This window comes from Mesoplodon densirostris, chromosome 2, assembly GCF_025265405.1.
Source record: "Mesoplodon densirostris isolate mMesDen1 chromosome 2, mMesDen1 primary haplotype, whole genome shotgun sequence".
NCBI classification, from domain to species: domain Eukaryota; kingdom Metazoa; phylum Chordata; class Mammalia; order Artiodactyla; family Ziphiidae; genus Mesoplodon; species Mesoplodon densirostris.
The window spans coordinates 179,180,955-179,197,056 of record NC_082662.1 but is presented as its reverse complement, the minus strand read 5'-3'; the positions used below and the strand labels follow the sequence as shown (position 1 = coordinate 179,197,056).

Genomic DNA, 16,102 nt, shown 5'->3' with positions numbered 1-16,102 from the left:
TATTTGCAACGAGGACAGTAGCTAAAAAGAAAATTTACTGTATGTAAAAGTAGAGGGACTTTCCTGGTGGTCCGGTGGGTAAGACTCTGTGCTCCCAATGTAGGGGGCCTGGGTTTGATTCCTGGTTGAGTAACTAGATCCCATATGCATGCCACAAATAAGAAACCCACATGCTACAACTAAAGATCCCACATGCCACAACTAAAGATCCTGTATGCTGCAACAAAAATCCCATGTGCTGCAACTAAGACCTGGCACAGCCAAAATAAATACATAAATAAATAATAAATAAATAAATGAATAAATGAATACTTTTTTTAAAAAGTAGAAATTGTCTTTTTTTAACAGAATTTTTCAGAGGGGGTTGAGTGCCATCCATTTTATAAATAGCCCAGAACACTAGAAGACAGATGTTTGGAAATGGTACAACAGTGGAGCAACTAGCCCTTAAGGGATTTTTGGTAGACCAAGGAAGGTGTACCAAGGAGTTTGTTACAGGTGTTTAAATTGGTGGGGTGTGTTGGTCTAGCAGAGGATGGGGCCATAGTTAGTGGAGGAATATGTATCTCTTGGAGCTATTGGAGTACTAGAATTAAGGGTGGTGGGTAGGATGTAGAACTCAGTGTTGAGTAGAAAGCCTTGGTCAAGAAGTCAGAAGATTATCATACTAAGTGAAGTGAGTCAGACAGAGAAAGACAACTATCATATGATATCGCTTATATGGGGAATCTAAAAAAAGGGTACAACTGAACTTCTTTACAAGACAGAAATAGACTCACAGACATAGACAACAAATTTATGGTTACCAAAGGGGAAAAGGGTGGGAGAGGGATAAATTAGGAGTTTGAGATGAACAGATACACACTACTATATATAAAATAGATAAACAAGAAGGTCCTACTGTATAGCATAGGGAACTATATTCAATATGATCACAGAGATAAGAAAGGGTGAGGTCAGGATACAAATCTGGGACGTTGGGCTGAGAAATGCAACCCAGAACAGTTGGGTCAGTCTTCTGAGGCTTATAAGGAAAATGACATAGGTAGCTCAAAGCCCAGTGACACTTCCAGTAATATAAAAAATCCATGTGGGACTAGGTATTTAAATATTTTCATTTGGAATATGACCACAATTCATGTACTGAGGCAGTACAGCATAGCTGTTAGGAGAGCAGAGTCTGAGGTTAGACTCTTTGGGTCTAATCCTTATCTATCTATTAACTATTACCATGGGTCAGTTTTCTGACCTCTAGGTGCCTCAGTTCCCATATCTGTAAACTGCAGGCATGGGAGTATAGACTGCTAAATTGGACTACAGCCTAACTTGAGGGAAGGCAATAGATGAATCCATTATTTTCTATATTCTCTTTCTTGGGTGTTGTGTTTTTCCTATTGTTAGAGGGTTGGATTACTAGTAGGCTTGGTTCAAATAGTCGGTAAGGAAAGCAGGGACTGCCAGGAAGCACAGATGATTTACATGAACTGGATGACCTTTCATATATATGACTCTGTAAAACTCAATAAAATCAACACATTTCAACTGGAATTTGCTGTCATTTTAAGGAAGCCCCTATTGGTAGTCCTTAAAATGAGATACATATGACATATTAGCAACAGGCAATGGAAAGGGCACAACAATTGAAAACTACTCATGAATTGATCAGGATGAGAAGAGGGAAATAAAGAGATGTCTCCAAGGAACTGTTCCGACTGTAACTTAATCCTAAAGTCAAAGAGTAGAAGGAGAAAAGAAAACATCATTCAACTGCTCAGCATTGAACTAAAAGAGTAAGAATAGTGGGGGTAGAACCGAGAAAGACAAATGCATGGAGAAAAGCCAAGTATTTAACATTTCAGTGGAGTGGAGATTACTGTGGCTGCAAATTACCTGAACTTCCCTAAAGGGAATCGTGTCCTCTTATAAAGGAAAGAGGCATACTATAACCAAACTCATTACAATTACACTTTCAAGTAACATTCCTTTCAAGACTAAATATGTGTTAAAAAGGGACCTCAAAAAGTCTGCCTATGGATCAGAAAAAGATGATCTGGAAAACAAAATCCATACCTATGTAAATTACATGGGATGTACTCTATAAAGAACAGCTTGTTTCTAATGTTTAATCTCCAGCTAGTCAGGAAAAGGCTTTCTTGTCCATTATAATTTCAGATAGCTAGTGCTACCTCAAACGCATTCATCCAGTTATTCTAAGTATCATCTGTTATTTTCTGAAGGATTATCAAACAGTCCCAACAAATATGTAATTTCACAAGTTCCTCAGTCAACCTGGTTAATAATTAGGTCAAGTGCTGAGAGACCTGAGTTACTTCAAAAAGGTTTTTTTAGGTGGTTACCAAGTATTGTCCACCCTGTGGGCAGGTTACCTGTCCTGGCATCAGTTCACCCAAACTGGATGTTTGCCCCGGCCCACCTGAATCACACATCTAGTCTTGCTGCTGAAAAGAGCTCTCTTTTGCTCCCGCCTGCCTGGGATCTCACTAAGTGATTCCCCCCAGGATCTCACTCCCCCCAGAGTGATCTCTGCTCATGGAGATTCCCAGGAATTTCCAGCATCTACCGGCAACCTTGTCTGTGATGATAGAGCTACATCAGGGTTCAATTTTAGATTAATCTCATTCCATGTGAAAATCTGGATGTTCAAAACTGGTACACCAAGACATCATGGAATCACTTTAGAGACATCTAAGGTGATTTAAATTATGATTTGTATTACAAAATTTGATTGTAAAATACTTCAGGAGCTCACATGGTAGAGTCCCCTTTTCTTGATAGTATCATCCAGAATGACCTCAGCAGTTCCCCATCCTGCTTAGTCAAGCCAATTTCTTGACTCTTTGAGAGGAGCCATCAGCACTGTCCATTTTTGTATCAAGGCTTTGACACAGGAGTTCAGTTGATGTCTCATATGAATCGGACGTCAAAACATCAAAACTAAGAGGCTCTTGAATTTGCAAATGCCAGTGAAATAACTTCATGGCTTTCAGTTCTGACTACTTGCTACAAGCTTATTTGCATTCTTAATTCTGTATTTGGTGTGAAATTCTAGACCAAAGATTTGGTTCCTCTTCCCAATATAATAGTGATCAGATTCATCCCAAGAAGTACTTCCTGAACGAGTTACTTCTTTGGCAGACTCTCTTTCCAAATATATTAACATTAAGACTATTATTAAGATAATCCAAGGAAAGACCCTTGCTTTTGATTTTTGTAACACTATTTTGATAAATATTTTTCTTCCCTGGAGTTTGGTGTCGTACTAGACTGAAACCTCTTTTACCCTACATTTTCAAGCAGAATTTTCTTCTCTAGAAACAGAATGTGGCATCAGGTGGCAGCAAAGTCTGATGCTCAAATGATCCACAACAAGGACATACATCTCAGAGGAAGGGAGTTGGCTAGAACTGTCATGACTAAACAGAAGTAGTGATTGCCCAGGCAAAGTACCTTGAAATATCTGGGATTCCGGGGGAATTTTTTTTTCCTTTAAATATTGGTGTCCAGGCAGCTGTTGCTTGTTATTCTTTGGCTATAATATTATAAATGTAAGAATGATAAAAGAAAGGAAGAAATAGTGGTTGATGCTGTGCTATTATTTTTGCAAGTATTTAGGCCCAAGGTTTTCCTCGGAATTTGAAAAATGAAAATAAAATGAATTCTCCCATCTACTTTCACAGGTCTGATGCTTGGCGGTCAGTGGTCAGGTGGTAGTAGGGGAAATGCAGCCTAGAGCATCACACATGACAACAGAGGCTCCCAAAGCTGTTCTGAGGACACGAGGGCCATCCCAGTTTTCATCCTATCTGTTCCAGTTAAAGATACACACTACTATATATAAAATAAATAATCAACAAGGACCTACTGTAGAGCACAGGGATCTCTACTCAGTATTCTGTAATAACCTATAAGGGAAAAGAATCTGAAAAAGAATGCATATATGTATATGTATAACTGAATCACTTTGCTGTACACCTGAAACTAATACAGCATTGTAAATCAACTATACTTTAATATAAAATAAAAATTAAATTAAAAAAAAGAAATATACTGCCAATAAATCCAGATTGCCAGAGACCAGGGCTGGTTTCATGGTCACACAAGCTATGCTCTAAGCTGAGGCACCCCAGCTTCCATGCTTCCATGCTATCCTGTGCTTGAATCAATTCTTATCGTCTTGAAATTCTTTTTTTTTTTTTTTTTTTTTTTGCGGTATGCGGGCCTCTCACTGTTGTGGCCTCTCCCGTTGCGGAGCACAGGCTCCGGATGCGCAGGCTCAGTGGCCATGGCTCACGGGCCCAGCCGCTCCGTGGCATATGGGATCCTCCCGGACTGGGACACGAACCCGTATCCCCTGCATCGGCAGGCAGACTCTCAACCACTGCGCCACCAGGGAGGCCCTCGTCTTGAAATTCTTAATAATTTTTGAACAAGGGGTCCCATGCTTTCATTTTGCACTGGTTCCCACAAATTGTCACCCATTCTGCCTGAGATTTAGCTGTGTTTGACAATGTGATTTTTATATCCAACCAACATGGAATCTAGTCACTCAGATACTAGTTTACTGTTCAACATTCATTCATTCAACAAAGATTTTCAAAAACTTAATATACGTTAGGTTCTGTGATAGATCACAGTATAGGTGACACAATGGCAAACAGTTAGCTGTTGCCTCTCTCCTTAAAGAGCTTTAACTCCTGGTTGAGGAACAGAGACAAAGAGAAAGGATATTCAATAAAGTATCATAAATACTATGAGAGCCAAGTGTGGCATACGATGGGAGCATATGGTCGAGTTATTTAAATGTAAAATCCTCATGTAAAAAATGTCCACATTTTGGGATACTGATGGTCAAACTATGTCTTCTTTTTTTTCAAAAGTGGTATGTAGTATATCTGTTTTAGTGCAATAATAGTACATTTTCTGCTACAACTAGCCTTGTTAGGATTTATGCTGTTTTATCACAGGAGGAGTTCATGAGTTTCTAACAGGATGGGAAAGGAAGGCAAATTTTTCTCTCCTTGTTGACTTAATGCTGGTGACTCTTCCCCTTTAAGTGCAATGAAACGCTAAGCAACTTTTAATGAATTATTTGGAAAACATTTCCCCCAGAGTTAAGAGACACATAAGCTCTTATCATGTCTGCTGCTAAAGACGACATGATTAATTCATTTTGTTCTCGGTGGCCCCAATTATTTCATTAATCCTTTCCTCCTCTCCTCTACCCCGATAGCTACATTAGGAGGCCCACGTTTCATACACGGCAACCCAAGTAAAACAATGCCGTCACTGACATCCCGATTGTTCTGTGCAGGACCGTGGGCATGTTTAGTAATAAATGATATGAAAAGGTCTTTTATTGACAAGCTGCCACGTGCTGTTTGCATTAGCGAACATGAGAAGATGATGGCTGCTACCCCTTGGTCCCCATGGTATTGGGCTCGGTGAGATAGCAGAAAACGCTTCAGTTTACTTAGAGCATTGATAACACCTCTAAATAATTAACTGAGGACTTCCTGTCTTCAATTACTTAATGCTTTTTTTTTTAACATCTTGAGAGGATTATAAGCAATTTATGGATTTCACATGATGAGTGCATTTGCCACTATTCCCACAAAGCATTTACGGGATCATGTTTCTAAAGCTTTGAGGTAATTAAAAATAAGCATGGAGACAATGAGGCTGATGCTAGGTGCCCACTCTCCCTTCTGTCATTTCTAAGGACCTAGATTCTCAGGCTCCTGGATGACTAGAGCTACGGCTTCATCAGTGTTCAACTGTAACTTAGGGAATGCCAAGGTTTGGGAAATGATGAGAAAAGCAAAACCTTTATCTCCAGGGGGTTCAGGCAGCTCTTGGATCAAATGTTTGAGATGGAATGTGAAATAAATTTGATTATTTTAGTTCATTCCATGAACTCAATAAAATAGTCATTCTCATCATAAAATACTTCCCTACTGAATTTGATCAGTTAGCTAACGATGGAACTGAATTTTCCCTGGCAGATAAAATGTGTGAACACTACACAGATCTTGGGTTTTAGATCCTCTAATGCCAGGCACCATTCCTGTCCCATAGGAACTGCATATTAGGATACTGTACTTGGTAAGGTTTTGTTGAATGAAGGTTTATTTCCTCATTTAACAAAGAAATCGCTCTTTAGGGCTAGAGTGCTCAAGTGAAGTACTCTCTAAATCTGTTTAAAATGAATTCTAACAGATTATTTTTTCACTTTATAATCTTACAAAAAATAAAATGAGGTAGAAAAACTTTAAAATGTTTATCCTAATAAAAGAGGAATTCTTCCATTAAGTTATGCATATAAAATCCTCTGACACGAAAATATCCATTAAAAATGATAATAAAAGGAAGAGCCAGTAGAGTGAAGGTATTTAAAGAAAAAGCTTTGCAATTACTTTTATAATTAAGGAGGCTATCAATCCTGTTGGTTTGAACCTCACAATTGAATTTGGTCCGTCGGCACGTAAATTCTGGTTTTCTAAAAAATGCAAACCAGTACAACTGGCGACAGTTCAAAGCCCATGCTGGTTGAGTAGACGGATTCCGTAAGAAGAGAATTCTTTATCCTTGTATCCCAGTTTATTGTGAAACCTTTACTGCTACCAAGTCTTAATTAACTTGGCTTTCAAAACTCTGTAATTAACATTCCATGGCCATCCTCAGTCATTCTTTTGATTTCTCCTACTCCATTCTGTACGGAGTTCTGTTGGTGTATCATTACACAAGCTATTCCTTAACTTGGCAGTAGTACTGGGAGCTTCTTAAGAGCAACAATCTTATTTTGGAGCACTTAATCTACTATCTAGAACACAGCAAGCAGGCTACATGTATATATATATATATATATATATATATATATATATATATATATATATATATATATATATATATATATATATATATTTTGTAATGAAATGGTATTCTGATTTCCTTATAGATGGAGGCAGTGAACGCCTTGGGGACCCCGAGTAGGCCAGTTTTCACCTTCATCTTTCAAATGTGGATATTAAAAACGTCCCTCACTTATAGGGAAGTGATGAGAATCACAGGAGTCAAAATGCAAATGGTTTGTTAAAATTATAAAGCACCGTATACATGTAAGTTTTTTTTTATGGCAAATAACATCATTTCAATTGCTTGTGATGATTTTCATTTTTAGTGAACTAGGATCTAGGGAACAAATCTGATCATCTAAATGGATGAGGGCTTTCCCCATCCCCATTATCCTTGGCTTAGCTCGGGATCTTCATATCAGGATCATAATGTGCTAGTCCACAAATATTTATTGAGCACCTTCTGTAGGCTTATGACACTTTTGGAAAACAGTGGACATCTGTCCACGAGTGCTTGCTTGTGTGTCAGGGAACTGTGGAATTTATTTTTCCACCTGTGTAGCAAGGCCTGTGCCTCCTCTAAGGAAAAACCAGGCATGCTTTTCCAGGCCTTTCTGCACTTCTATGTGAGTTTCGTTATCTCTGGTATCACCGCCCCCTGCAAAGTACAGGGTCTAACGGAAGGAAGGCATTCACTCAGGAGGCCTTGGAGAGAGGCTACTGGCAATAGGGAAAAAATACAAGTTTGTAAACTCTTCTCTGTGTTCTCAGAATCTAAACTTACACAACTGTTTGGAATGACTCAGTAGATCTAAATATGGAGCTAAGTTACTAAATCTCTTGAAATATTCTTTTCTGTAAAATGGGGGTCATAATTCTCTCTGCCCCATAGGTTTGTGATGAGGATCAAATTAGATCGTAAATGTCAAGGGCTTAGGACAGTATTTGACACATATTAAATTTACTTATTCCTCATTTATTTAGCACTTACTGACATGTCACGTATTGTTCTAGGTGCTAAGGATACAGTATTGAACAAGGTAGAGACGGTCTCTGCGATTCTGGAGCTTACGTTCCAGTGGAGGCGGACATAAAGAGACAAATAAAAAGCAAACACTATCAGGCAGTGAAAGGTCTGTGGTGAAAATAAAACAAGGTGATGTGATGGTGTATCAGGAAAGCTGATCTAGACTTGGTGAGTCAGAAGATGTTTCCCTTCAGAAGTGACATTCAGACTAAAACATGTTAATTATTATTATAATCATCGCTAGTAATTATCTGACACTATACTATCATACTGTACTATTATTATATTATTAAAGCTAATTATAATATATAATGTTATAATAAGCAACAAAAATAATACAATTACTATTAATTAATGTTACTAATAATAACAAATTGTCACAACCAGTCAACTATCAACTATTCTGTGTATTAATTACCCACGCAGTAGACAACTGTTAGCCTCTGGCTGATTTTTCTCCTGCCTTCCAGTACATTCTTGGCTATCCTAGTACCATTATCTATGAGTATATCCTTGGGGAATGAAAATGCATCTTACTGTTTGTCTGAAAAAGAAAAAAAAAGAACTTAATACTGTTGCAAAAACCCTACACATAATGCATATCAAAGCCAACTATAAATTATTTCTGAAGTTATCTGCTGTTGTGGCTTATTGCTGCCAGTGTGGGCTCTTCTATTAGCATGGATAAGTGGGACCTGACCATATGTCAAGAGAACGCGTCCTTTCGAAGTGACCTCATATATCAAACGCACACCCCTGGGAGGCTCTGCCCCCCTAACCACAATGACAGACTCTTCCGGTGCATTTTCCTCTTTTTTTTTTTTTTCACCTGTGACCGTATGTTGCCTCCTGTCAGTGGTGTCAGTGTAGATGAGACCTTTCCCAACCTGCCTGAGCTGGTACTCTTTAATGACGCCGTTTGGCTTAGGAGGGACGTCCCAGCTCACATGCAGAGTCTCCGCACTGAGGGCCGTGATTCTCGGTGGAGAGATGCTTTGCGGAACTCCTTGGGTTGTAGCTGCAACGACCTGAAAACACAGGAATTAAACAGCAATTTCTTGGAATAGCACACTAGGTATTCTGATCAATGAGAATGTCACTTTTGTTTTAAAATGTTGTTGTCTTGCCTGGCATATCATTAGCAGGGCTCGGAGAAGCAGTCCCTCTTTTTTAAAATTCTTTCTCTCGCATCCTATTCAAACAATGAAATCTGACCTTGAATATATCCTATAAGTCTTCGACTACCATTTATCACCACGGGTTCAACAACAATTTTGATGGCAGACTGCAGCTCTCAGTTTAAACAAGTAAAAGCTGGCTGGCAGACTGTCTTACTAGAGAACTCTTGATAACTCTCTTCCATATGGCCCATCGGTGTCTTTGCATTTTAACAGCCTGATTTTGTACATTTTAAGCACCAGTACATTTGGAGCAAAACCCACATCTGAACTTGCTTGCATATAATATGCTTTGAACAGTATAAATGGGCAGCCTTTTCTGTACTCTTCCTATGATACCCAGGATGACTTTATAGTGTCTGTGCCAATGTTCTAGAAAGAGAACCAAGTGAGAAGAAAAAAAGAATCAACCAGTGATTTACTCAATATTGTCAAAATATATTTTTGGGAGAAAATTGGCTGCCTTTGTTTTCTCACAGAATGAAGTCTGATTTCACTTTTTCACCAATTGTTTTGGCATCTGGTAGGCAGGAGTTCCGCTATGCAAAAAGCACGGAATGGCTCTAGGACCGTTCGGACCCTAACTTTTGATTGGGCCAATCAGCTGCCTTCTGTTTAGTTGGTAGGGCACTCAGAGATGCTTCTGGGGTCTGTTGAATAAAAAGCAGCTCACATGAGCTGCAGCTGATGTGTGTGACTGAAGGTTTTACTTGGATGCTTCTTGCACAGTGTGTGAAGATGCTGCGCTTCTCAAGTTTAAACCATATGAAAACTGGGTCTCCTCTGACTAGCTTGGCATCTGTGAAATGGCTCTTTCCTTATTTTCCTCCTAACTTGTTTGATTGTTTCTTCCATTTTTTGCTTAGTAGCATCCCCAAGGGGGCTGGTCATCTGTGGTCTTCAGTTTTTGCCTCTCTCTCTCTCTATTCTCCTTACATGACCACACTCAAACTCCTTGCTTCAACTTCCCTCATAGATCTTTCCAGAAAATTTCAGTCACTTCTTAATCCAGCTTCTGACTAGACATTTTCACTTAAAATGCCAAATAATATTTTCTTCCACCATGCTATCTGCTCCTCCTCTTGAATATATTTTTAAAAGCTTTAAAAATGTTAATCTTATTCTTTACTTTTAAGTTGTCCTCCTTTTTTTTTTATTTCAGTAGTTCATTTACAATCTTGTGTTAGTTTCATGCGTACAGCATATATGATTTAGTTATACATACATATATATATATATTATTTTCCAGATTCTTTTACCTTATAGATTATTATAAGATATTGAGTGCAGTTCCCTGTGCTATACAGTAGGTCCTTGTTGTTTATTATTTTACTATACAGTAGTGTGTATATGTTAATCCCAAACTCCTATTTTATCCCTCCTCCCCACCTTCCCCTTTGGTAACCATATATTTGTTTTCTATGTCTGTGAGCCCATTTCTGTTTTGTTTTTTTTTTTGCGGTACGCGGGCCTCTCACTGTTGTGGCCTCTCCCCTTGCGGAGCACAGGCTCTGGACGCGCAGGCTCAGTGGCCATGGCTCACGGGCCCAGCCGCTCCGCGGCATGTGGGATCTTCCCGGACCGGAGCACGAACCCGTGTCCCCTGCATCGGCAGGCGGACTCTCAACCACTGTGACACCAGGGAAGCCCCCCATTTCTGTTTTGTAAATAAGTTCCTTTGTATTCTTTTTTTTTTAGAGTCCACATATAAGTGATATCATATGATATTTGTCTTTCTCTGTCTGGCTTACTTCACTTAATATGATAATCTCTAGGTCCACCTGTGTTGCTGCAAATGGCATTATTTAATTCCTCTTTATGGCTGAGTAATATTCCATTATATATATATATATATTCCTCTTTTGTTTTTTGATTTGCTTGCAGAATGGCACCATGACCAACAAATTGGTCAAGCCAGATATCCTGAAAATACCCATAATACTTTCCTTTTATTCCCCTACATACAGCTGACTACTGAGTCCTGTAGTTTTTGTGCCCTGGTATCTGTTGTATCTTTCTGATATTCTTCATCTGACCCCTGCTGCATGAATTCAGATCTTCATTATTTCTTGTCAAGGCTGTTGCAGAAGCCTTGGAACTATTTTATTTTCTATGTCAGGCTCCTTTGTCCCTTTCTCTGTTCTTCAAGAGCAGGCAATTTTTGCTGAAATGATATTTAAATAGAATTTCTAAGTTTTTAAACTGAGAAATGGCTTGGGACCTATTATGGATTTATAGAAGACCACCTACAAAGGGTTGGTGGAGGAAAAGTGGATTAAGGGGATAATACTGGTTCAAGTTTTTTTCTTTTGATGAATGAAACATTGATATTCGAATAAATTTTTCTTGTGGTGATCTCTCCTTTCAGGAGGAAGTGTTGGTACTCAGTTGAGACACCATATGGATGCCCTACTTTATTGGCATTACAACCTGGACCTTCATATAGTCTTAACACTGGATAATTCTGTCCAGAGTTTAGACAGACTCCTCCTACCTTGCTGCTGGTGGCACAGCCAGCAACCGTGCAAGCTTTCAGCTGGTATGAATATTCCATAAAAGGTTGAATTCCTTTCGTATCAGAGAAGCTCAACGATGTTCCTTGAAAACGTTCAATTCCATCTCGGAGAAGAATGTAGTAAATAATAGGACCTAAAAGAGGCAGAGAAAGGCCTGAATTTGAGTGTCAGACTCTTTTAACTGTTTGCAAACAAATCAGATGGCTTAGAGTTCTGAAGAAATGGGATAACATAGCATTATTTAATTTTAAATTGCTATTATTTTGCTATGTTCAAGCAGTTCTTAATTATACTCACTCTTATGGAGGAGATGGATTCTTGACATAATCAGTCAGTTGATTCTTTCCCCTCACTATCAAACATTTACTTTCAAAACGATTCTGCCTTCCCAGAATACGCTTTGCTTATTTGAAAGCAGCTCAGACATATGTTGGGATTCAAGGAAAATAATTTTTGGCTAAAAACTTGTGAGGGCTATTTCACAAAATCAATGATTGGTTGACACATACCTGAAGTTTCCTTTATCAGCAAATACTTTTTAGTGGTTAGATGCATGCCAATTAAACACAGACTACACTAATTTCAATTTCCTTATGGATTTATGGGATTATGTTATTTGAATTTTAAAAATAGCTTAATACCATTTGATTGTATAGGCTTCTTCCAGTTGAGGACTATTATATCATCAAGATGATCCATTTTGGTCCACCTGGGGGGGCTCACTCCCTCAGGCACATCTTCTTTTGTTGTGGCCCTAACAGCCTTGCTGAATCCTCGCCCATAGCTATTCCATGCAGAAATCCTATACTCGTATGTCATGTAGGGCTCCAGGTTCACATCTGGAAAGACAGAAAATCGGACAGCGGCGGTTTTTAAAATTTTTATTTTCTTACCATCATATCAAAAATAAATATCAAAACCTTAAACATTTAAAAATAAATGCTCAGTGCACTAATCCTATTGTATGTAAATAAAGCTCTAAGATCTTTACTTTCTGAGTCATAAAAAATATTACAAGTGCTTATTAGATGCAGAGATATGAAATTGCACAGAACAGAATTCACCTATTTGAATAGAGAAATATGGATACATTAAAGAAATGATTGAAAAATAAAAGCGCTAGACTAATGTACATTAGATGTTAATGCTTCCCAAGTTCATGATCTCTTTACTTCTGTATGAGGCAGGTTTGGCAAGATTCTTTTATAGTTTTATTATTATAAATTTTACCAATTATTATGTTGTCAATATTACTTAAATTATTACATGAATTATAATGCAGTTGTTATGAGATACAGGGCTTGTAACTTAGCTTATCACAGTACAATTTCAATGAATAAAAATGAATTCACACTCCACTATATGTACCATGTATAGTGTACTATATATACTTCCTTCATCTTCTACCAAACCAGAACTGAAACCAAAACCAAAAACAACCAATCTAATTAAAACAACAAAACCAACCTGCTGAGATTTTTGGCCTGGCAAAACTTTTATTAGATAATCATCCACGTGATTCAATGGTATCCCAAACATATTAGTTCAGTCTTGAGCTTTAATAACTTCAGAAGTACAAATGCTACAAATTTACCAAAACATTCCTTGAAAGTTTAATTATTTAAATCTGCTTTCCACTTATTTAATTCTGTGAATTTTGAAGATCTACATATGTATTTTTGTGTGGCAGTTTCTGGATGATCATCAGACAGGGGATCAGAGAGGTCCTCCTTGACTGCCTGGCCACCTGCTCTATCTCCATTGGATGCAGCATTAATTCTCATTCCATCCACTTGGGTTATTCTCCTTACATGCATCTCCTTACAATAAAGCCTGCCCTGCCTCTTTTGTAGAATTAGTATGAAAATAAAATGCAATAAGTTATGCTGCAGAACTTCATAAAATGTAAATTGCTATACAAATGCATTTCTGTCTTCATTTTTTCCAGTAAGAGGGTATTTGCTGCTTTGTACCTGTGATGACCACCAGTGGGTCCCCAGATCCCCCTTCTGTCCTGGTCAGAGACCTCTTGGCCAGAGTCTACATTTCCCAGTTTTCTTTGCAGTCTGGTGTAGTCACACGACTGATCTCAACAACAGAAGGAGTGTGGAAGTGACATGGGTAATTTGTGCATCACTTTCTGAAGAGGGAATCACTTGCCTTCTGTTAGCATTCTTACCCCTTCTGATGGGCTGGAACTAAAGGTGTGACAACTCAGGCTGTACCACTTGGAAGCATGATGAGGAATCCAGATCCTGAATGACCTTGTGGGGCTGAGCTGCCCAGACCGTCCATCCACTCACCCACAGATGGTAACTATATTTTTGAACCTCTTGCTATAGCAGATTAAACTATTCACTGCAAATAACTGTTATTGTGTAGCCTTCAAGCCCATATTGCCATTTGTAATTTCAGCTGTGGCAACTGTCTACATTTTATTCCTGTTCTTTCTTCCACTGTATTTCATTCTTCTCCTTTTTGACTCTCTCAAGTCTTAGCCTTACTTCTATATTTTCCTGTGAGGCCTGGTCTTTCAAAGATGTTCTCTCAGCCCATAAAAGCATTCTTTTTGCTTTACACATAAGGAATCACTAGTTGAAATTTTACCTTTCCTCAATCATCTCTCTCATTTCTCAGAGCTCTTTTTTTCTTTGCCAGAATTTCCAACTATTCTTCTTCTTTTATTTTTAACTTGTTATCTCAAAATCATTTTACATGTTACATGGGGCTAATATTCTGATAAATGAGGGTGCTGGGTTTTCGGGTGGTATGTTTGCTCAATATTTACTTGTTAATTGCTGAAAGGTCCCATACACATTTGTCTCCAACCATTTTTTTTAGCTAACAGAGCAATCCTTCCAAAAATGTGTATATAATTGTGTCATTCCATTGCTTAAAGAGCTTCACTAACTATCCATTCATTGCAGTATAAAGGTAAACTCTTTAGTGTGGCCTAAAAGGCCTTCATAATCTGACCCCACTCTTTGGCCTCCTCTCCATTACTTTCTCTGTCTTATATGTGCTATATCCATATCAAGATACTTGCTTTTCAGACCTGCTGGGCTTCCTCCTGCTTCCTGCACTTTGCATGTGTTGCTCTCTCTGCCTGGCCTACCTCCCCTTAAACTGATAGGCTCTAACTTGTCCTTCAGTTCTTTCTTTGGGCACAGTATCCTTCTTGAAGTTTTTTGAGTCTGGGTTAGGTGTCCTTGCAATACTCTTCCAAAGCATCCTATGCTTACCTCTATAGAACTTACCTGCACATTGTTTCTCATATTAGAGTTAATTATGTATTAATTTTCCTATCTCTTCATATTAGCTTCAAATCCTGATGGAATTTCCTACTAGTTTTCAAGTTATTGGTCCTCATATACTGACTGGTAATTAGTAAGGATTTAATAAATATTTTTGATAAATAAATGATTGTAAGAACAAATAAATTTTGGTTAGCACTGGTGGTTGTAGCTTTTAATTGTCAATTTCTAAAAATGGTTGACTTTTCGTCTAAACTGGTCTCAGTGGAATTTGTTTGAGCATCATTTGAGTGCTTAATTTTTTTTCATGAAAAGTAAAATTTTGTCATTTTTCATGTTCACTTTATAGTGTTTTCTGGTAGGCAAACCGATCTGAAATATGGATGTTAAAAGCCCCTGCAATATTATATCAGTAGGTGGAAACAGCTATTCTCTTCTGGAGAGGTCTACTGCAAATATGTCTTAAAAACCCTTCAAAATCTTGACCTTGATTACCAAGGGCAGATAAAAGCAGAGAACTGTCTTAGAAGAAAACCAAGTAATTTTTAAATGAGGGTTCATGACTTAAATCTATAACTGGGAGTGGGAAGAGATTAGCGGTCCAACTGTTTTCTACCCAGAGGCCTTTCCTACCTAAAGGCATTCCAATAAATATTTTTTTGTTTGCTTACAGTGTGCTAAATCTAAAAATAAGGTAAAATTAAACAGGGATGTTCTATTCACGTGGATACTTCAATCTGGTAGGAGAGATGAGACAAGAGTCCAGATGCCTATGACACATACGTGGTAGAAGTGGTGAATGGTATGACCGTGTGTCACAGGAGCACAGAGGAGAGAGGGGGCTGGACTTGGGAAGCCTAAACTGGGAACGTGAATTCTGACATTGGTCTTGAGTGTGATGTAGTGGAGTCCACTACATCTGCAGCTCCTAAAGATGACATGATTTGAACCTGACTATTACCACAACAAGTTACTTTTACAGATCTGACCCTCAGTTTCCTCATTTGTGAAATGATCATACTTACCTGATTGCTTTATGGGTAAATTAAGATAAGGTTTAAAAATGTTTAGCACAAAGGGGGAGTGGCAGAGGGAGGGACTGGGAGTTTGGCGTTAGCAGATTGAAACCATTATATACAGAATGGATAAACAACAAGGCCCTACTGTATAGCACAGGGAACTATATCCAATCGCCTGTGATAAACCATCATGGAAAAGAATATTAAAAAATGAATGTATAGATGTATAATTGAAT

General features: G+C 38.2%; 1 protein-coding gene across 1 annotated transcript in view; it reads right to left on the bottom strand.

Annotated features, from left to right (window-relative positions):
• Nucleotides 1-16,102, bottom strand: part of USH2A (usherin) — a 790,488-nt gene that overhangs the window by 152,545 nt on the left and 621,841 nt on the right. Inside the window, exons 52-54 of the mRNA XM_060088664.1 lie at nt 12,235-12,432; nt 11,572-11,726; nt 8,729-8,927 (exon numbers count right to left, since the gene is read on the bottom strand). Of these exons, the coding sequence (XP_059944647.1) occupies nt 8,729-8,927; nt 11,572-11,726; nt 12,235-12,432 (552 nt within the window). The remainder of the gene's footprint in view (nt 1-8,728; nt 8,928-11,571; nt 11,727-12,234; nt 12,433-16,102) is intronic.